The sequence below is a fragment of the Megascapheus bottae genome, chromosome 28 (genome assembly GCF_031878675.1).
Source record: "Megascapheus bottae isolate mThoBot1 chromosome 28, mThoBot2.hap1, whole genome shotgun sequence".
Taxonomy (NCBI): Eukaryota; Metazoa; Chordata; class Mammalia; order Rodentia; family Geomyidae; genus Megascapheus; species Megascapheus bottae.
The window spans coordinates 5,490,781-5,513,105 of NC_143536.1; the positions used below are offsets into that span (position 1 = coordinate 5,490,781).

Consider the following 22,325-nt stretch of genomic DNA (forward strand, 5'->3'; position numbering starts at 1 on the left):
AGCTCAGGAAACGTGCTCGGGCCCCGAGTCCAAGCCCGAGTCCCAGTACTGGCACAAAAACCATACCATATTGATCCACTGGTAATTCAAAATGGTTGCTTGCACTGAAATTCCCCAGTGCTCCCCAATGAAACAGAAAACCAAGCATCAGTTGTTACCCACATATAGCCAACACCACTTTGAGATCAGCCGAAATGCAAGAAGTTGCTTGTTTTCTAATGCCAATACAGACCCCAGTTTTTAAAAGTTTTAAAGAAGCCGGGGTGTAACTTTATTCCCCCCTTCTTGCTCAACTGCAACAGATCTGAAGTAACCTGGAACAGGCAAGAGAAAGTGACTACATAAGAGGGAGAATCACAGAGCAAGTTTCCTCACCTAACATCTCCTCTACTTCCTTCATACAAAGTACAAGGGGAAAAAAAGGATGTTAAAGTCCACTGTACTTTTTTAAGCACATGGTATTTATTAGGCATTAATTGGCACACAAATATAAGGAACCGGTACTTAATTCTCACCCTCCTCCCCCCACCCCTTAGCAACATAAAAAGACAAAATCGAATGAAGACACATGTTCCACATACATGCTCATGTACTTGAACACACTCCATCTCACAAATTACCCTGTTCTCTTTATTAGGGTCAGATTAAAAAAAAAAGAAAGAAAGAAAACAAACAACAATAACAATAACAACTTCTTAAATCAAGAAAGCAAGGCACATTCAAAAGAAAAGAGGGGGGGGGAAACAACACGAAGTTGATTTTGAGTATCAATAAAATTAAAAGCTCTTGGTCAGCTCCCACGCTGAGTGTTCCTGTTTATTAATTAGAATTCCTATTTATAAATAAATAGTACCAGGAAAATATTACATCTGAGGAACCCTACAATTTAGGTACACATTTAGAAAAACAAAACAACGACACCAAAAAGAACGAAATTTTTTTTTGTTGTTTTACTTTCTGCTCTCCGTCCATGCAAGTTCATGTGGGGATCTGGAGCTGGTGCCATCTTGGCAGAAATATGACTGAGCAAAGCATGCTGCCTCTTCTTCTGAAATGGTTGGTTTTCCTTGGCATCCCATTTTGGGGTCATTGGTGATGACGTTGAGAAGCTCAGGGCTGCTTTTTTCTTTTCTTTTCTTTTATCTCAAGGAATATTTATTTTGGCTTTTTTGAAAAACCATTTATCAGCATGGAGCTGGCATGCTGCTTAACCACAGTCTCGCCTGCATGTAAACCAGGGCTTTTTAAGTTTTTCAAAGCAAGATTTCCGGACAGGAAGCTATAGGCCAACAATTTAGGGACAGATGGCTGGACAGAACAGTGGAGCTGAGTAAGACAGGATTTTAGATAGAGCCTGGCTTTATCCTAAGGGTATCCTGCCTCCATCCCTAAGTACAAGGCAAAACCAAGCACCCAGATGCTGGGGTCATCAGAAGAAAAAAAAAAAGAGAAAAATACCCAGCAAACCTTTGTCAAAACATCACATGGCAGAGGTAGGTACTGCTCTTAATCAGAGGCTAACAGTGGATGGAAGTTGGGGTGTGGGATGGTTTACATGAAGAGAACCCCACAAGTATATATTCTGAAACATACTTGCCTGGATTCTCCCCCTGATAAGGGACTGGGTCCCTTAAAAAAAACTAGAAGAAAAATATATATATTATTATTATTTATTATATAACAAATTCAACATTAACACCAAGACAAGGAAAGAGTCCCCACTACAAACCAAAAGTGAAACACTCAAGGAGGCCAGATGTTCTGAAACCCAAAAAGTAAAAAATAAAAGCAAAGAACGGAGGAAGATACGGATGGGGGAGGCGGGACTTGCAGCTAACACTAGTGGGGGCTTGTGTGGGGATGGGCCCTCATCTCTTTTGGTTTGTTTTGAAGTTCTGAGATGAGGTGACAGTCACAATTGTTTTTGAATTCTGCTAAGGAGCGACTGATTGGATCAGTTTGAAACAGCCTTGGGTGTCCCCGTGGCTCTGAGACAAGATGGACAGTCTTTTTCCTGGTTTTCTTGCCTTTTCTCTCTCTGTCTCTTTCTCTCTCAGAGTGTCTTGTGGGAGACAGGCTGATTCTTAGCTATTTTCATTCCACTCTGGCACCATACCAACCCCATGTGCCGAGTGGTACTGGTGGGGCGAGAGGGCCCTGGGCCCCCCGTGTGGGTACAGAAACTCTGGAGGCTGAAGGCTGCTGGGGGACTGGAGGCCAGTCTGAGGTCCACACTGCCTGACCACAGGCTGGTGGGCCATGGAGGTCTGGTGCTGGAACATTCCTTCTCCCAACTGTGGGGAGCCGTGGTTGGCCATGCCTGCCAGCCGGGGTACCAGGGGCCCCGAGGGAAAGTGAGCGGAGAAGGGTTGATAAAGTGGCCGGTCCATGGGCTGAACGGTGGTGACTGTGCAGCTGCTGTAGGATGACATGCTGGGCCACGTGTTGCAGCTTATGTCCTCCAGGCTGGGCACTGGCTCGCTGGGGGGCGCCGAGCTGGCGTACATGCAGGCCTGCCGCTGGGCCGACTCTGTCCTGTAGGAGGCACTCAGGCCTTGCTGCTGGGGGTACCCCGAGCGGAAAAAGGGATCCTCCTCACTGGGTGATGTCTCCATGTAGGGCTTCTTATAAGGATGGTCTGTGCTGGAACATTCTTCATCTGTTAAGACAGGAGAGAGACACCCCTGAGGCCAGACCAGCCACCTGATAAATATGCAATAAACATGTGTACAACATGTGGATGGGTGGATGAGTACGTAAGTGAATGCATGGGTGGATGAAAAGAAAGATGGATGAATGGACAGACGATTAGTGGGTGGATGGAAGGATGATGGGTGGATGGTAGATAGATGGAAGAAAGGATGTTGGATAGGTGATAGATACATAGATAAATGCGTGGATGGATGACTAGAAAGATAGATGGATGGACAGATGGTTGAGTGAGAACATAAGTACATGGAAGGGTTAATAGAAAGATGGATGGACAGATGATAGATGGATAGATGGTAGATGGAAGGATGCGTGGATGGGTGGATGAATACATAGATGAATGCACGGATAGATGAATAGAAAGATGAATGGATAGTCAGATGGTAGATGGATAGATGGCTCCCCAGGCCCTTTATTCCTCTTCACAGCTGCCCTCCTCACACAGCTTCAATGGCTTGAACACAGGCCTCACACACCAGCCTTGCAACCTCATGTTAACAGTGAGTCCCTGGCTTTCCCCCCCTCAGCCTGGAGGGAGAATATTGATTCTACCATTCTCTATGTCACACTCATGGGTAGATCAGCAGTCTCCCCATCCAGTGAGGGGTACCCTCTTTTTAGCTTGACCCCCTTCTGGAACATGTCTGGAACCCACAGTGCATAACAAACAAACAAAAGACCCTCCCCAACACAACAAAGTCATAAACTACATTTCCAGGTGTTCTGCCTACATCCGCTATATACAGACATTTGAAGATAACCAGATAAGCACGTTGACATTTTTTTTTTTGCCTTGCAACTGGGTGGGGTTGGGTTTTGTTTTGGGGTTGCATTTTTTTTTTCACTCATGAAGACATTGCCACAGTTTACTTGTTCTTTTTATCCTTGCCAGCTCCTCCCTTGGTTCTTTCTAGTCTTCTTCTACCCATCAGATCCATAAATCTGAATGTTTCACTGTTGGACTCATAACCTTTAGGATTTTTACTTAACCAGGGCGTTCCCCTTTTTTCAATAATAGAAAGTACAGCTGCAGGGTATCATTGGCATAAGAAAAAAAAAGCCAAACAAACCATTCTCGACTTTCTGATCCCTTTCCAGATTTGTTAAAAGTTTAAAAAAAAGGAATAATAAGAAAAAGACCAGAACATATTTTGGAAAAATCGTAAAATGATACATTCCAGTCTTGAATACCCCAAAGCTCTGAGACAGAGCTCTAACAAGAACTCGATGCTGGCTTATTGATGAAAGTAAGACCTGGGCATTCTCAAATGCCTTTCAGCCCTCATCACATTGTAAAGAATTTCCAATGCAAGGATCCAAATGTCAAATCAGCCATGATCAGTACTCTGGATGTAATCTCTGGGTGTGTTTTGGTGAGGATTTTGTTTCTTGCTTTTTATTGGTCGAGTCGTGATTACTTTCCATGGCTGGGAAAAAGAGTTGGTCAAGTGTGAAGTCTCTTGAGGAGGTGAGTCACAGATTTGGATTGAAACAGTGCTTATTGAGCTGAGAGCTGGTGATTCATGCCTGTCATGTCAGCCACTCAGAAGCTGAGATGTGGGGATCATGTATTTGAAGCCAGTCTGGGGAAAGAAAGTCTATGAGACTCTTAACTCTAATCAACCAGCACAAAGTAGGAAGTGGGGTTGTGGCTGAAGCTCCAATTTCAAGTCCCAGTACCAACACTAAATAAAGCACATAACAAGTAGGACCGATTGTAGTCCAGCTCTACAGAACCTAACTGTGTCTCTGGGATAAGAGGGAAATTCTTCCTGGTTCTGGCCTGGCGTTTTTCTGGTTTTTTTTCCCCCTCTGGATAAAGTGGCTCAAGGGATAAGTCCAAAACCCATTTTAAGGCACTATCTGTAAGGTTCACTGGCTCTGTGACCTTGGATTAACCTTGGACCATTTCAGTCTCTGTCCTGGACTATAAAGGGGGTCATGCCCAAACTTCTTGTTGGGATTCCTTGAGATAATAGTAAGTGCCGTTTGCCTTCTGTCTAACTTCCTTGCCTGGTGAGTCAGCCTTCCAGCTTTCTGAAACCATTTCCTTCTAAGCTTATCTGTCCATGTCACCTAGGTCGACTCTCTTTCCTCTTTTCTCTCAGGGGAGACTGGGCAGATGGCTCTCTCTGAAGGTCATCCAGTCCCAAGAGGTATTTGGGTGAATTCCAGAGTTGGAAAGCTCCCAGATCCACTTGCAAATCACTAATTCCAGTGAACAAATATGGTCAGCATTCTCAAGGGGGTCATTTGCTTTGCCAACTGAGTCTGTTCGGAGGAAAGACCTTAGGTCTTCATGGATAGAGACACTGGAGACAGGAGGGGTGAACAGGGGTAGAGTGGGGGGATGTAATTCAGGCCTTCTGCTTCATAGAACAATGCTTTTCCTGTCCAATGGACCCCCAAGCTTCGGTTTCTATGCAACTCCTCCTCTTCAGCCAACATGGAAAAATAAGAGCCTTTACTCCTATGCTGCATGTGTGGATGGGTGGGTGGATGGATGGATGGCTAGGTCAACAGATGGGTCAACAGATGGATGAGTAGATAATGGGTAGATAGGTAGGAGGGCATAGCAGGGGATGGATAAGTAGGTATATGGATGGGTGGGTGGATGTGCGGATGGGAGGATGGATGGATAGGTGGATAAGTGATGGATGTGAGGGCGGATGGATAAGTGGAAGGATGGATGATGGATGAGTAAATGGTATTTTTCCCATGCTCTTTTCACTTAGACTAACGTGAGAAAGACTGTAACGGTATTGTGGGAAGACCCTCAACCAGGAATCAAAAGACTCACTTGAAATCTCATCTCTCCACTGTCTGGAACATCCCATTTCTTGTGTAGCTTAGCTGCTAGTGTTTCCTGATAGCAGGGCCCTGTCTACCCTGTCCTGGGATTACAGCACCCAGATCCCTGGAAGTGGTAAGTGTTCATTTAATGACCCCCCTACCCCAGATCTGCCACTCAGTAATCAATCACATAACCCTGGAACCCAGCCCCATCCTCTGTCCCCAGAGAAGAGGGGGTGGGGCATTTCCTCTCCATCCCAGTCTGCCAGGAAAGATCACAAGAGGGACAGAACATTGATTTGTTCAACCCTCCTTTCCTTACGGGCACAGTCCTGAGAAAATGCAGTCCGGGACCCCCCCACACACCTTTCTGCCGCCCATGCCCTCCTCCACTTTCCAATCAATAGCTGACTTCCCTCTAAATGTCTAATTCTGCAGACTCTCCTATCATCTCAGCTGTTAACGGGAGGGAGTGGGACAAGGAAAGAAAGACAGACAGGGTGCTGTCCCAGGCCGCGTCCTGGCTTTGATTGAGTGACGTTGATAAAAGACCTTCCTAGCTTTTTTGACTCAATCCATTGGGAGAGATAGTCTGGAGACAGCCCGGACCCCCACACATAGGGAAAGCCTCGGCCCAGTGGCCCTTTGACATTTCATTGGGCCTGGCTCCCGGACGAGCTGGCAGACAATGAGGGGAAACCAGATAGCAGGCAGCCACGGAGGCAGTGAAACCACCCATGGAGCTCTCCCGGACTGCGAGGAAGCCTCTGAGTCCTTATCAAGGGGTATGTGGACACTGAAGATGAATGACTATTTGTTGTCTCTCAGGACGGGTGGGACACACAGAGTGTGGCTGGGGTGGAAGGCGGTGAGAAGGGCAGAGGTCTCCCAAAGGCAAAATGCACCGCCGACACTGCCCGCCCAGTCCAGGGGCCTCCGTGGGCCTCTCCGGCCAGACCACTCATTAGCCAGATGACAGGGAGGCAGATTTCCAATCTGATCTGTGGGAAATGACAACTTCCTTCCTTGTTAAACAAAGTCTGTCCTGCAGGAGGCACTGCAGAAGGTAGTGGAGGCACTCTTTTCCGTTAGATTGGCTGTTTGATACAAGCAACTGCCATCCTTTTGCCACATTCTAAGAAATATTTTTTAGCCTGGCGCTGGTGGCTCATGCCTGTAATCCTAGCTACTCAGGAGGCTGAGATCTGAGGGACTGTAGTTCAAAGCCAAGCCTGGCAGGAAAGTCCGTGAGACTCCTATCACCGATCAACCACCAGGAAACAGGAAGTGAGGCTGTGACTCAAAAGTGGCAGAGTACTAACCTTGAGTGAAAAAGTTCAGGGACAGTGCCCAGATCCTGAGTTCAAGCCCCATGACTGACATAAAAAAAAAAAAAAAAGTTTTTCTAGGGGCTGAGAAAGAATTGTTTTTCCTGACCAGTTTTGGCCAGCTGGCATGGCTCAAGTGATAGAGCACCAGCTGAGTAAGAATTGTTTTTCCCGATAGGTTTTGGCCAGCTGGCATGGCTCAAGTGGTAGAGCACCAGCTGAGTAAGAATTGTTTTTCCCGATAGGTTTTGGCCAGCTGGCATGGCTCAAGTGGTAGAGCACCAGCTGAGTAGGAATTGTTTTTCCCGATAGGTTTTGGCCAGCTGGCATGGCTCAAGCAGCAAAGCATCAGCTTTACAAGTAAGATCTATTTTTTCCTTGGCAGGTTTTGGTCAGGTGTACTAGTTCGGGTTGGTTGCTGGGATACGTTTTTAACCCCTTTCAAACTAGCCAACTGCACAAGAGTATGAACCTAAGTTCTGACCAATCCGAACCAAGGACAGTCCTGGCGTAAGCGAAAACAAACTAGGGCAGACAACCGGCCCAGCTTGCTTGCACCCGCCTTCCAGTCAGCGCCATGCCCTTCTGCAAAAGCCTAGCCTTGGCCTTCATTCCTTTTAAGTTGGCATCCTTACCCCCACAGGACACCCCAATATCCTGAGGCACCCTCACCACAGCTGCCCGTGTCCTTTTGCTTCTCTGCAGGCTCTGTGACCTCTTCTAACCAAAACCCCCTCCCTCCATGCTGACAGGCTGGATTGTGGCCGGAAGTGTTTCCTGATCAGGCTCCTCCCACCTCCCCTCCAGCCCTGGGTGCCATTCCAGCAGCACTACAAATCCTTCCGTGTACAAAGAAAAGGTCATCATAGACCAAGAGAGGGGGAAGCAGCATGCCAACGTCACACAAGCTACAAGGTCATAAGTACAATTATTTCTGCAACACGCCAGCTCTGGACGCTGCCCTGGCTTGATGGGGCGATGCTCTGGGAAGTCATCAAAGCACTTTACTGGCTGGCTGCGCGCTCAAAGCTTCCCCACATCCTTCCTTCCCCAGGGTCTCTGTAAGGGGACTGCTGTAAATATTGAATCTAAAATGTGCTTTGATTCTTTTTAACGTCTTCCCTTTCCCACCCTCCCCATCTCTTTTTTTGGGGGGGGGAGGGTTCTGGTATTAATCTAATCGACCAAACTCCCTAATTCAAACCTGGTGAGATCTCAATGTTTGACCTGGTCCCCCCCAAACTGATCTTTAGGGCGAGAGGAAATTTCCAGAGAGTAGCTAATGTTCACAGAACCAGGAGAGCCTGACCACATGGGACAGGCAAGCTCAGTCTACAATGTACAAACTAGGCTTGAATTCACAGTCAACATCTTCTCAGCCTTTCCCAGCCTCTGTTCCCCACTGCCAAGCATGGCAGCACTTCTACCTGACTGAGTTAAAGGCTTCAGTCAGACAGCAGCCTGAAGGAGGGAGGGCCCAAGGCAGAGTGTGTGGACAGGCCCTGATTTCCTGGGACAGGGTTCTCCTCTTGGTCTAGCTGCAAGTCAGACTTGCTTGTGGCCATCTGGCCCCCAGCAGACAGCCCAGGGCGGATGTGCTGGCTGCTGGCTGGGGAGAGGAGTGCTGGGAGATATTGTTCAGGCCTTTGAGATCCAAGGCGTTGGGGCCCATCTGGAAGCAAGGCCGGGACGGCACTGGCTCTTCCTTCAGACATCCAGGAGGGAAGCTGTGCTCTCCCCCAGCTCCTGCTCCTGAGCAGGGCCCATCCTGCTCTCCTGGGGCTTCCAGGAGTAGAGCATCTCCTTGAGGCCCAGGCTTGGTCTCCAGGCCACACCACAGGTACTGGGCCAGACCCTACGGCTGTGCGGTGTAGCAAGCCACAATAAGATCTGGGGCTCTCAGACTCAAAGGAACTTAGGCTCAATGGTTTTCCTCATTCGTCATAATCAGTAGAAACCTTGGGCTCTACTAGCAGAGATTTGTAATAGAGCAAAATCTTGATACATAAGGACATATAATGTGAAGCTAATTGAAAGGACTTCCAGGATAGTGAAACAAAAGCCATATAATGAATGATTGTTGTCCTTAATGTATTATGTTGTCTCTCATCTCCTTTGCTGTCCCTTGGTTATCTCATATTGGTATAGTATCTCACCTTGTTATCTGATTTATTGAATTTATTTGTATTTGGATATTTGAAATTTGATAAGGAAGGGGGGAAAACCAAGACGGGTGGGGGGTGTGGGGGGGGAGGGATACGGGTACCAAGACATGTGAAAGGGTATCAATGTATGTGAATTAATGCACCTTCTATCTGGCAAATATCATGTAACCCTTTTACTAATTACAAAAAAAAAAAAAAAAAAAGATCTGGGGCTCTCACAGCACAATCAACTACAACTGTGTCTGCTCTGAGCCAGTACTGTGCTGACGTGTTTATACCAAGCCTAAGTGACAAGACTGCCCACAAGCCAAACTTAGGACAGAAACCTAGTTTAGGTAACTCGCCCATACCACATGAACATATCCCAATACTAAAGGCTCTGCTGATTGTGAAGCCTACAAGTTTACAAGCTCAAGGTCACCTTGGGTCCACTGGGTCCCTCCTCGAGGGACGCTGCCCTGCTACCCAGATGTTTTCTTGGACTCAAGGGCAGGAGTGCTCCATTGCCTCCTCCTCAGCCATGGCCAGGTACCAGTCGGGTGCTGTGTATCTTGGTTGGCAAAGTGGAAAATTAACACAAGAAGCCAGCAGCAGAACTGAGAGTCAAGCTGGGGTGTTTCTGGCCTCAGCACTGGGGCCTCCCCCTCCACCCCTGTTCAGTTTTACACAGTCGGATTTCAGAGGAGCCAAATGTGACCACGCTGCTGTGTTTAACATGGGGAGACTAGCTTCCAAAAGAAGCCACAGACGCTTCTAGAAGTTTCTGGGGGTGTGTTGGGTGGGGGGCGGGCGACATCCCTTTGGATTTGTATGCCTTAGGGAAACGTGATTGCTTCTCCTTTGACAAAACCAGCTCAGTGGCCAGAGCAGGGCTGGTGGGGAAAGCGAAAACCACTGCCGTTGTTTGTGCAGGTATATGTTGTGTGAATTGATTTTGATCTGGAAAGGGAAAAACACTGAGAATGCAGCTGGTAGAAACACAACACCTGTACCCAAGAGAGTCCAGGCAGGAACAGCCCCTCCCACCAGGGGCCGCTACAGAGTCCACTGTGCTGGCAGCTCTCTCTTCTACAGCACAAAGGACAAGGTGTGATGAAGAACGGAAAGAGAGATGGACACAGAACAAAGCTGCAGTAATACACAGCATGCATGTTCCAGGCTCCATCCCCAGCAGACACAGGCATGTGCATACCCTTCAAGTACTTCAAGTCAAGTCACAATATGCATGATACACGAGTCACTGGCGTTGAAGGTTGAAAACCACTGTGCGTGTGTTGTATGTGTGTCTTATGAAAACAGATCTGGATATTTGCACTTTTTTATCTCTCTCTCTCTCTCCAAGGAAGGGGCTGGCCCTCAGACCCTTGCAGAAGAAGCCTTTGGCTTTTAGCCTATAGATGTTGAATTTCTGATCTTCTCTGTGGGGTTGTGTGCCATTTCCCTAATCTAAATAAACACAGAACGCGCGCACATGCACGTGCACGCATGCACGCGCGCACACACACAGACACACACACACACACACACACACACACACGAAGGAAGTGATGGGAGGAAACCTACCTTTCCTCTTGGTGCAGTGGTAGAGGTGGCCTTGTTCTGGCACTAGCGGGTAAGGGTTGGGTGGGGGCAGAAGGTCCTGGGAAGAGCCGGAGACACCATTTTCACACTGGTACTGGGACCCTAAGTTGGATGGGGTGGAGAGAGCTCGGGGCTCACTGCTGAAAGGGCTGTGGTTGGAGACCACTTTCTGCCTCACCGTACTCCGGGGAACCACAGGGTATTCTTTACTGCAAGAGAGAAGACAGGAAGGCCTGGTTATCTGTGTCTCGCTGCAGGTGCCCTGGCTGGCTGAGCTGCACCTGAAGAACCCCAAAAAGTCACTGACAAGAAACCTAGTTATACTCATATATATATATATATATATATATAGAGAGAGAGAGACACTGTGTTTTCACACCTTGTACATAAGGCAAGTAGGTCTGTGAAGAGACAGATAGATAGATAGATAGATAGATAGACAGACAGACAGATAGATAGATAGATGCATCCAGTTATAACACATTTTAGGGTTGGCCATTTTCTTAGGTGTGAGAATGGGACTTGAACTCAGTACCTGACACTTTGGCTCATGGGCTGGCACACTACCACCTGAGCCATGCCTCCAACCCCCTTTTCTTTTTGAGATAGGCTCTCACAGTGTCGCACAGACTGGTCTCAAACTCACAATCCTCCTCCTCAACCTCCCTCGCGGGGGATCACATGCATGCTCTCCATGCCTGTGCATGTAAGCATACCTCGATAGGGCTGGATGTGCAGCTCTGTGGTAGAGACTTTGTCTCACATCTCCATTCTGCCCAAACTGCCCAAACCCCCAAATGTTTCTGGACAATCCTATTTCAACATATAATCGCGTTCCCTCATAACCCAAGTATTTTATTTTGTGCAATGACTCTCAGGATTCGGTGCAATAGTCCCACAGTCTTCCACACACTGAGCCAGTAAGGAATCCCTGCTCTTAAGCCCAGCAGGAACACTACCAGGGAATCAATCCCTCACTGCATATGTGTATATATATATATATATATATATATATATATATATATATATATATTTGCCAGTCTTGGGCTTGAGCTCAGGGCCTGAGCACTGTCCTTGGACTTTCTCAAGGCTAGAGCTCTACCACTTGAGCCTTAGCACCACTTCCGGCTTTTTGCTATGTATGTGGTACCAAGGAATTGAACCCAGGTCTTCGTGCATGCTAGCAACACTCTACCACTAGGCCAAACTCCCCGCCCTTGCATTATATTTTTAAAATTAGGTCTTTTCTTTTTAAATTCCAAGTAAGTTTGGTCTCCGTCAATGCAATAATACCTCTGAATTCTGGACTTCTGGTGCTAATTTGCTTCCTGGTAAGGGTGGAGACTTGTTCCTGCCAAGGACCTTTTGGATATTTATTACCTCATTACAGGCCTTGGAAAATTATCAATACGGGCAGGCAGCTACAAGAGAGGCATTAGTGCCTGTCCTGAATTTCACAGGCTTTGTGTTGTTGTTGGTGGTGGTGATGGTCCTGGGACTTGAACTCAGGGCCTGGGTGCTGTCCCTGAGCTCTTTCACTCAAGGCTAGCCCTCTATCACCTGAGCCACAGTTCCATTTCAGGTTTTTCTGGTGACTCATTGGAGGTAAGAGTCTCAGGGACTTTCCTGCCCAGGCTGGCTTTGAACTGCGATCCTTAGCTCTCAGCCTCCTGAGCAGCTAGGATAATAGGCGAAAGCCAGTGGCCCGTAGCAGATTTCACAGGCTTTCTGTGGTCCACAGGCCAGGCATTCTCCCCACGATAAGCATCAAAGTAAACGCTTACCTGTTAAAATGCAAGAGATCGCCTGCCCTGACCACTTGTACCCCTCGCTGCACAGGGAACATGTCTAGAGCTACTCCAGGTGCTCTTACAGCTTCCCTGTGACCCCTGGAAGTCCCTGCTGCTGCACCCCCATTTCACAGATTGAGACATGGAGGCCCAGAGAGATGATACAATGTGTCTAAGACTCCGGTGATGTAAGACACCACGCCAAACCAGGCTCCATGGTTCACACCTGTGATCCTAACTCTACAAGAGGCTGAGGTCTGGAGGCTCAAGATTTGAAGCCAGCCTGACCAGAAATATGAGAGAATCCATCTCCAATGAACCAGCAAAACATTGGAACAGAGATGTGGCTTAAAAGGTGGAATGCCAACCAGGAACAAGCAAGAATGCAAGGGTCTGACTTAAAATTTGGGTACTGGAGGGCGTGTGTGTGTGTGTGTGTGTGTGTGTGTGTGTGTGTGTGTGCATACCCATGGCACAAGCACAATTTTAACCTACTATCCATACAGTCTCTTAATTCTTTCAGATTTTTTAGTCCTGGAGGTTGAATCAAGGGCTTTGCACTTGCCAGGAAAGTGCTCTACCACTTGACCCACATACCCCAGGCCTGTCGTTTATTGAGTCTTGCTCACCATCCCCAAGGTTGGTCTCAAACCCCCCCTACCATCACTGTCCTGCTTCTGTCTCCCAAGTAGCTGGTATTACAGGCATGCACTACCACACCCACTGATTCTTTCCCAGCACAATATGCTTTGGGGAAAAACGATGAGAGTCTGGGGTTCAAGACTCTCACCTCTGGCTCCTCCCTACCCCACCCAACTCCCCTTCTTTGTCTGGCATGGGTAAAGCGCGTCAGAGCAGCCAGGCAGGGCAAGTTTCCATGAGACTCCAGACACACGCACAACACCCCAGGGTCTCCTGGCTCTACTTCTCTGGGCGCATGTGCCTCTGCAGCCACCCTGAGCCAAGCTCGTCAGAGCCTCCCGTGGGCCAGCCAGTTGAAAGGAATGGAATTAGCTTTATAGTCCTGCTCTGTGGTTCCAGCTACGTAATGGAAAAACAAAATAAAAGAAGAAGAAGAAAAACTAGAATAATAAGAAAACACTAGCAAAGCTGTCGAATCTCCCTGGTAAGTCTATTTGGGTCCACTGAGTTCAATTATTGGACTGTCAATGTGCCAAGAGGAAGGGAGGAATCTCTTCGGGTTTTATATATATAATGGGGAGAGGTTTTTTTTTAATTAAAGAAAATAACCCCTAAAATAATGTTGGCTGTGGGCTTTTATAAGGAGATGTATCAATAGACTCTGGGAAATCCTCTGTGCGCCAAAAACCTCAGAATTAGTCAGTGAGAAAGGGCAAACTCTGCTCTTGATTATAAACAGTCCCTGAAGCAGAGAACTACGCCATTCTGCCATTGGTCCCTGGAGGCTGCGTCCCTCCTTGGAGACGGAAACACCCAGAAACTCATCTTCTTTTTGTGCCTTCCTACCATGCCCCAAGCCCATGTAACAGGTGACAGTGTCTAGAGGTGGCCAAGGCATTTCTCTGTCCCCATGGGGCCTCAGAGACCCCAAGAGGAAAGCAGAGGACTGGCCATTGGGTTTGCTTTGCAGGACGTCCAGCAGTCAGAACCTCCAAGAGAAAGTGCCTGCCCACCCGCACAGCTTTGATGAAGAAACCAGAGCCCAAGGGAACTAAAGCAAAAGCAGAGCCAAGCGAGGTGACTGCTGCCTGCCATCCCAGCTTACTAAGGGAGGCTGAGATCTGAGCATGGAAGTTCCAGAGACTTCTCTCCAATGAATCACCAAAAAGCCGGAAGTGGTACTGAAGCTAAAGTGATAGAGCTCTAGCCTTGAGAAAGTCCAAGGACAGTGCTCAGGCCCTGAGCTCGAGCTCAGAAAAAAGAAATTATTTTAAAAAAATAAATAAATTTTGTGGAAGTTGAAAAGCCTGTGTGTGTCTGAGAATGCAGGCAGCTACCGAGGGCTGGTGGTGGGTTGGTTGTCACCATTCCCCCCAGCCCCGACTCCATCCCCTGTGTGTGGGCTTAGACTTAATTACAGAGAGAAGCGCAGAGAGGGCAAGCACCTGGTCACAGACTGCACAGCTGACAGGGGATCCAGACTTGAACCCGCATCGGTGCTCTCCACCCTGCTTGCTCACACTCCCACCTCTCTTATACAACCATCATATGAATTTCATCCTAAGAATCCTGCACGCCATCAGAGCCGGAGGCCCCGTCCAGATAGAACTTGCAACCTACTGTCTATGGGAGCCTCAGTGGCCCAGATGACTCACTACGGCCCTGGGGACCCGCCAGGCAGCCACACCTGCCTCCTGTGGACTGACTAGAACCTCCAGGATCCCTAAGAATGAAGCCCATAGCTGGGGAGAGGCGGGGAACGGAGATCCTCCCCACCTCCAGTCCCTTCCTCACCAGGGAGGGCAGTGAATGGCGCCATTGGCCTGGGTCTGGGCTGTAAAAACATTACAAGAGAAAATTGAAGCTCTTGGCCCAGGCTGTGGCTACTAACGGACAAATGAACAAAAATGCCCCGGAGAGGACGTTTTTCCATCCGTGTGGCTCAATTGGTCTTTTCAGGGGAGCAGGTGGTAGAGGTGGTGCTGGGGTGTTGAACAAACCAAGCAGTGCCCTGGGGTGGAATGGGGGGCGGTGCTAGAGACTATAAAAATCCTTGTTCTTTCTTTGATTCGGGTTTGTGCCTGTTCTGGACCTTGAATGTAGGTCCTGTGCACTGTCCCTGAGGGATTTTTTGTTTGTTTTTCTTTCTTTCTTTCTTTTTTTTTGCCAGTCCTGGGCTTGAGCTCAGGGCCTGAGCACTGTCCTTGGACTTTCTCAAGGCTAGAGCTCTACCACTTGAGCCTCAGCACCACTTCTGGCTTTTTTCTATGTATGTGGTACCAAGGAATCGAACCCAGGTCTTTGTGCATGCTAGGCAAGCACTTTAACTACTAGGCCACACTCCCAGCCTTGTCTTGTTTTTTAAGGCCAGCACTCTACCACTTGAGTTATCACTCTTTTTCTTTGGTGGTTCATTGGCAACAAGGGTCTCATGGGGTTTTCTGCCTGAATTGGCTTCAAACCTCGATCCTCAGATCTCTGCCTCCTGAGTGCAGCTAGGATGGCGGGCAGGAGCCATGGGCACCAGCTAAAGGCTGATATGTCTTGTGATCTTGTGAATCACATCCTCTGAATGACTCTGGTGACTGAAATTAAGGAAGGAGGCAGAGCAAGCCTTGGAGAGACTCCCTGGGGTTCTGGCTTTCTAGCTCTTGGAGGGGCTGAGGGGGTGAACTGATCTCACTCACGTGGGCACAGTGATTGAATCTACTCAGCAAGCGGGAGAAGAGCGGAGACCATTCCCCCACCAAGAACAGAGAGGTACAAAGAAACGACATTTACCCAGAAGCCCCAGGTCCCCTCTCTCGCCACTGCAGGCGGCTTTCCTGTGGGCCCTGTGGCTGCATGGCTAGAAGAAATATCCTCAGGGTAGTGGACTCAAGACCAGACTCTGAGGTCAGGCCATGTGGCCAGTCTAGCCTCAAACTTGCCACTATCTGGCTAGAACCTTCCATCCTGCAAAGGCAGCACGTGTGAGGCATGCACTGCTTGGCCAATTGCCCTTCCTATTTCAAAGCCTGACTGATTCTTACCCTATAAAACTTCAAGCCAGGTGCATCTGGCTCACACCTGTCATCCTAGCTACTGAGGAGGCTGAGATGTGAAGAGCACAGTTTGAAGCCAGCCAGGGCTGGAAAGTCCATGAGATTCTTACCTCCAATAAAATACTCCAAAAAAGGGCACTGGACCTTGGGGCCTGGCTAAGCTAGTGTTCTACCATGTAAGCCATAGCATTCACTCCTGGCTTATCAATCCCCAGTAATGCTTTCAAACAGGAAAAGGAAAAAAGAGGAATGGAAAGGGAAGGAGAAAGGAAAACAAGTGCATCTTGACCTCCACAGATGGTTTTAGCACCCACAGCAGAGGAGCCCTCTGGAATTGTGGGGAATTTCTGGACCAGCTGCATGCCCAGCCCAGCCGCCACCCTTTCTTTTAGTTTTTCCATCTGCAGAATGGGGAGATCGAGATCCTTGGCATCTTCCAGAGAAAACCCCCAGGAAGAAGCTAACCCTGGGAGGGGGCTGGGGAGCTAAACTTCCGGGGAATTACTCCATCTTCCCTGGTCACTGAATGAAATGGCTCAATAGGACAGACTTGACTCTGCTAGGCAAATGCCCTAGTTTCTTTTTTCTTTTTTTTTTTTTTTTTGCCAGTCCTGGGCTTGAGCTCAGGGCCTGAGCACTGTCCTTGGACTTTCTCAAGGCTAGAACTCTACCACTTGAGCCTCAGCACCACTTCCAGCTTTTTTCTATGTATGTGGTACCGAGGAATCGAACCCGGGTCTTCATGCATGCTAGGCAAGCACTTTAACCACTAGGCCAAACTCCTGGCCCTAGTTTCTTTTTTCTTGTTTAAATGATTTTGGAGGGAGGTGGAGAGGCTTGCATCCGGGTGGTCTAGAGACCACTGCTATTCTAGCACAAACGGATGAAGGCTGCCCTGATCAAGGCACGGGGGCACTGATGGGGAAGAAGAAATTGTAGGGTGTATTGTGTGGCAGGCAGTGATAGCTTACAATATTGTTTTGTCCAGTTGGAGGTCAATATGAACATAGCCAGGCCCTGGGTGGAGGCAGAGGAGAAGGGAGATGATGGGAAGATGAAAGAGGAGGATGAGAGAAAAGAGGGAGGAGAGACGAGAGAGGAGAGAGGGGGGAGGAGACAGAATAGAGGGGAGAAGAGGGCATGGAAAGAGAAGCAGATAGAACTGGCTGAGTGGTGGGATCTTTTTGGTCAATGATGCCTCACGCGTGATGGGGGTGTGGGGGCTTCTTCAAGTCAAGCACGGCAGGAGAGGCTGTGCAGAGCAGCCAGACTCCTGGTGGACAAATGGAGTCCAAGGTGAGGCTGCCAATTTCCACCTCCAGGTACGCAGGCTGGAGGCAGGGGACCCACTGGCCCCCTCGCGTCTCCCCTGAGCAGCCAATGGGCAGGCCTGGGGGAGGAGCAGGCTCAAGGGGTGAACACCATCAGTAGAGGCCCCCCGGAATAGGAAAACACTTCCACGAATGGGGTGTTCAGATCACCCACCACACAGCTTGCAGGCCTGCTCTGTGGAAAACCGCCTTGTGCCGCCAGAAATTGAACATGAATTTCAAATTGGGAAGTGTGGGGGAGAAGAGGGAGGAGTCCACACACCCCCCCTGAACCAGTCTAACCTTTGAGGGGCTCCCCCCCCACCACAAATCCCCTTGAAATAGGTGGGATTCTTTTTGCTTGAATGGAGAAAGACGTTCTTAGGTCCAGAGTAAGGAGCCCCATGTGTGGGGGAAGGTTGGGGGTGACACAGGGACCCTGGGGGAGGTGGGGAGAACCTTCAGTGTCCAGGGTCACTGGGCAGAGTCCCTTTGAGGCCAGCAGCTGTGGACAGAGTGGCAGGTTGGATTTTAGTCTAGCTAAGATACCCTGGCATGGAGTGTCTGGTTGGATAACTCAAAATCCAGGAACCTGAGCTTTGGGGAACCACTTTGCCTCCCCTCCTCCCATTTACTAGTAGTCCTAGAGAGCAGTACTGGTCACTCATGGCTGTTACCCTATGTACCCTTAGCTGAGATCTAAAGGACTGTGAGGGTTAAAGGCAAGTCTGAGGGGTATGTGGGAGGGGGAGTCTGACACTCTATTCTCAAAATGACCAGCAAAAAGCAGGGCTGGGAGCATGGCTTACGTGGTAGGGCAACACCCAACCACAATTTACCAGTGCCTAATACTGACCGCTCCATAAACACCAGCTGAAGACCCCATCCTCAAATCCAAAAAATGCTCCAAGATCCAAAGCATGGTTCCCTAAATTGGAAAGTTCCACACCTGTCACATGTTCTAGTCCAGATGTAGATGTGGGACTTGGGGGTGTGGCTCAGTGATCAAGCATTTGGCGGGGTTGGGGAGTTTCTGGGTTCTATCCCCAGTATCAGGAAGAAAAATGAACTAAGCAAAAAGCCACAGGGACAGGATGTTGTAAAGTGTTGGGAAATCAAAACGAATTTCATGTTTAAGCTTGGGTCTTCTCTTCATGGTAACTCATTATATGTGTACAAATATTTGTGGGGTTTTTTTCTTTTCTTTTCTTTTCTTTTTTGCTGGTCCTGAGGCTTGAGTTCTGGGCCTGGGGTCTGTCCCTAAGCTCTTCTGCTCAAGGCTAATGCTCTGTCACTTGAGCCATAGCGACACTTCTGGTTTCGGGTGGTTCATTGGAGAGAAGGGTCTCACGGCCTGGGCTGGCTTTGAACCACAAGCCTCAGATCTCAACTAGAATAAGTAGCTAAGATGGCATGCATCAGCTACCGGCGCCCAGCTATGAACAAATATTCTCAAGTCCAACATCTGAAAAGTGTCTGGTCCCATCTCCTGAAAATAAGTAGCCATTCCGAGCAAGAGAAGGGAGGCATGGAGGAGGGTTCGCTGGGTTCCTGCTGTGTGAATTGGCATATCACTGCCAAGGACCAGCCACGCCTCTCCACCAGCCTGCATCTGAACCATCTGGCTGAGCCTGGCCCTTCATTTCTCCCCTGTCCGTCTGTCCGTCCTTCCTTCCTTCCTTCTTTCCCTCTTTCCTTCCTTTCCTTTTTTCCATCCTTTATTCCTTCCTTCTCTTTCTATTTCCTTCTTTCCTTCCTTCCTTTCTCTCTCTTTTCTTTCCTTCCTCCTTCTTTTCCCTCTTCTTCCTTCCACTCTCTCTTCCCCTCCCCCTCTACTTCCTTCCAATTTAATCTCACTGCCCTCCCCCCCCTCCATGTAATCCCTGCAGCCACACCACCAGACTGCTTTCCATCTCCAACCAGCTCCTGGCTTTCCAGGCTGCAGACCGGGCCGTGCTGGCCCCCCTGGAGACATCTGACAGCCCCAGCCAAGCTTTTCTAAATAATCTCGTAGCTGGAGACAGCTCAAATGCTTTCTTCTTCACTCTTTTCCATTACTCTCCCATCTTTATAACAGGCAGCCATGGATGGCTCTGGGTAACTAGAGACCATCAATGGAAGGTGGAAAATAACTAAGGCATCATCTGCATTTTCCCCAACAGGGTCAGGCAAGGAGAGGCAGTGGGGTGAGCGCCAGGACTCCTCCGAGGGAATCCCAAAGTGAGCTCTGTGGCTCTGTGCCCCGCCCCACGCTGGCCTCTCTTCTCATTGTTGGAAACAGAGGGAGTTGGGTCCCTCCAGCCAGCTGTCACGCGGTGAGCGCGGCATGTGGGGGACAGGAAACAGGATTACAAGATTAACCGAGTGCCTGCGCTCCTGCGCCTGCCTGGCTGTTATCAAGCAGGACTCTGAGAGCCACAGCCAGCCCTTGTCACTACCTGGAGGTTGGGACGATAGCCCAAAATAAATCCGAGCTGGGAGGGGCAGGAAGCTTTCTCCCAAGTCAGGTGGCATCTGATTCAGCCTGCAAGCATCGTCCTCACAGAACGTTCCCATGTTTCCCCTAGAGTGGAAGCTAGATTCCTCTGCACCCATTTCACAGAGGGGGACACTGTGGCCCAGGAAGGGGAAATCGTTTTGCCCAGAGACACCTGGCTGCAAATGCAGAGCCCTCGACACCACTCGACATCCCAAGACATCTCCAGAGAGCCAGGAAGTGGGTGATCCCTCCACCCGGTCCAGCCTAGTCAGTGGGTACTTCAGTAGTTCAGCCCTGGGGTCCCCAGCACAACACAGGGCCACAAAGACAGAATCCGGCGTGTCAACCATGGAGATCCTGCCACGCTCCTGAGGGGAGACCTGGTCAGCCTGAGTCAGGACAGGCTGGCCAGGCGTGGTCCAAAGCTAAGCCAATGCCCCCCCCCACCCGTTCATCCCGCCTGACGAGTGGAGGGGACGTGGCCTGGACCCGGGGCTAGTACATTGTGTGGAACATGCTAGAATCACTAGGACACAGGGGCTGAGTAAGCACGTCGGGGTAGGAGGGGTGCTGGGCCCTGAAATCTATGGGAAAGGAAGCATTCCCTCGGTGTCAGGTGTGTGCAGGGTGGTTCTGCCACCCCGTCTTCTGCGTGGTGGGACCCGTGCCGTGACCCCATCCTGCCTTACAGGTAACCTTCGGAATGGGTGGAATTCTGAACCCCGAAGGGGTAAACTCAAAGGTCTCATAAATGAATGGATCCCTCTCTACTAATATGTGTTCTTGTTGTTCTGGTTTTGTTTTTGTTTTGGTGCAAGAACTGGGATTTGAACTCGGCAGGTTCATGATGGCTCAGCTGGCGCTCTGCCACTTGAGCCATACCTTCAAGCTAGGGGTTTTTTTGCCCGTTATCTTTTGAAGCAAAGACTAACTCGAATATCAGTTTCAGCAAGATGCACGATACTCATACACTGGCATGTTGAATTGAAGCCCCTTTGTATAACAACTTAAAGAGAATAAAAATAAAATAAGGGTAGACACTTAAAACAGCAACAACAAAAAGTTCTTGGTTATTTTCGACTCACACACAAAAGAGTGCTTTATGAATCACCAATGGTAGAAACTAGAGTTACCGATCAGGATGGGGCCGGGGGGCGGGGGGTAGCTACATGTGGGCATACCTGCATGTAAGAGTTTGCTTATCTGTCTTGGGGCTTGAACTCAGGGCCTGGCCTGAGCTTTTATGCTCAAGGCCAACACTCTACCACTTTGAGCCACAGCACCACTTCTGGTTTTCTGGTGGCTAACTGGAGATAAGAGTCTCCCAGACTTTCCTGCCAGGCTGGCTTCAAACCATGATCCTCAGATCTCAGCCTCCTGAGAATCTAGGGTACAAGGCATGAGCCACCAGTGCCCAGCTTACTATTTATTATGTTTAAGCATGCAAAATTAGATCTGATGAGCCTGCTATCTAAAAATAATGCCCATGGCACACAATTCTAAATCTCACATTGAAACCCAGGGCCACATCCCCTCCTCCCTCTCCTTCTGCCCCCCTGCCTGACTTTCCATCTTCCAATAAGGAAGGGAGATAATTCCCACGCAAAGAGCAGGGTAGGGGCATGGGGGTGGGGTAGAGATGGTGGTGCTATATCTAATTCTCTGAATATGCTGAAGTTATTCCATAGGCCTACCGAGAGGTGAGAAGAATGCTCAACAGAATAGATCAAATCACACCAAATTCCCACAATCTACACTCCTTCTGTTTGTCTAACCACAGAACATGTAAAAAGAAAGAGCAGCTTTTACCACCTGCTTCTAATCCCCCATCCCCAGGCCCTGGATACCACATGGTATCTCTTTTTTTTCCCCCTAAAATTTTCACACAGATCTCCAAGAAATCAAGCCAATTAACTCCTCTGCCATATGCCAAAAAGAAAAAATATTCACCATTAGCTAGCTGTGACTTATGGAAGGAAAAGAGAAAGGACTTCCTGAGAGGGAGAGAGTGCAAATGAAAAAGAGAGGCATCTCATTTTTTGGTCCCTGGTTGGGGGGGAGGATCCAGTAGCCTTCTGGGTACTCTATGTACTCGGTCACCTCATGCCTCCGGGACAGTCACCCTGCGGGTGGCCTGGTGGCCTGGGTCATCTGCATGGAGGGTGGGGAGGTGGTCTGTGGAGAAAGCCAGGCACCCCTCTCCCTACCTTTGCATTCTGGACATCCGATGGAGCTCCATGTCATCGCTGCCCCGGAACCCTTTGGCGAAAGGATTGTTCTCGATCTTCAACTGTGTGATCTGTAGGAGGGGAGAGGAGAGTGCTGTGATTCACGTTCACTTTCTACAAGAGGACTGGTGTGTGTGTGGGGGGGTGATAACCAATGTCATGGACACCAGGCCTCGGGCCATCAAAAGAAGCCACTGGTCCAGTGTGGGCTGCCTATGCCTATGCTTATGCTTATGCTACTGAGGAGGCTGAGATC

General features: G+C 49.0%; 1 protein-coding gene across 1 annotated transcript in view; it reads right to left on the bottom strand.

Annotated features, from left to right (window-relative positions):
• Positions 1 to 503: 503 nt before the first annotated feature.
• The window catches only part of Tbx5 (T-box transcription factor 5), a 33,661-nt gene continuing 11,839 nt past the window's right edge, over positions 504 to 22,325 (bottom strand). The window contains exons 5-7 of the mRNA XM_090320153.1: positions 22,049 to 22,140; positions 10,559 to 10,785; positions 504 to 2,659 (exon numbers count right to left, since the gene is read on the bottom strand). Of these exons, the coding sequence (XP_090176279.1) occupies positions 2,085 to 2,659; positions 10,559 to 10,785; positions 22,049 to 22,140 (894 nt within the window). The 3' untranslated portion in view covers positions 504 to 2,084. The remainder of the gene's footprint in view (positions 2,660 to 10,558; positions 10,786 to 22,048; positions 22,141 to 22,325) is intronic.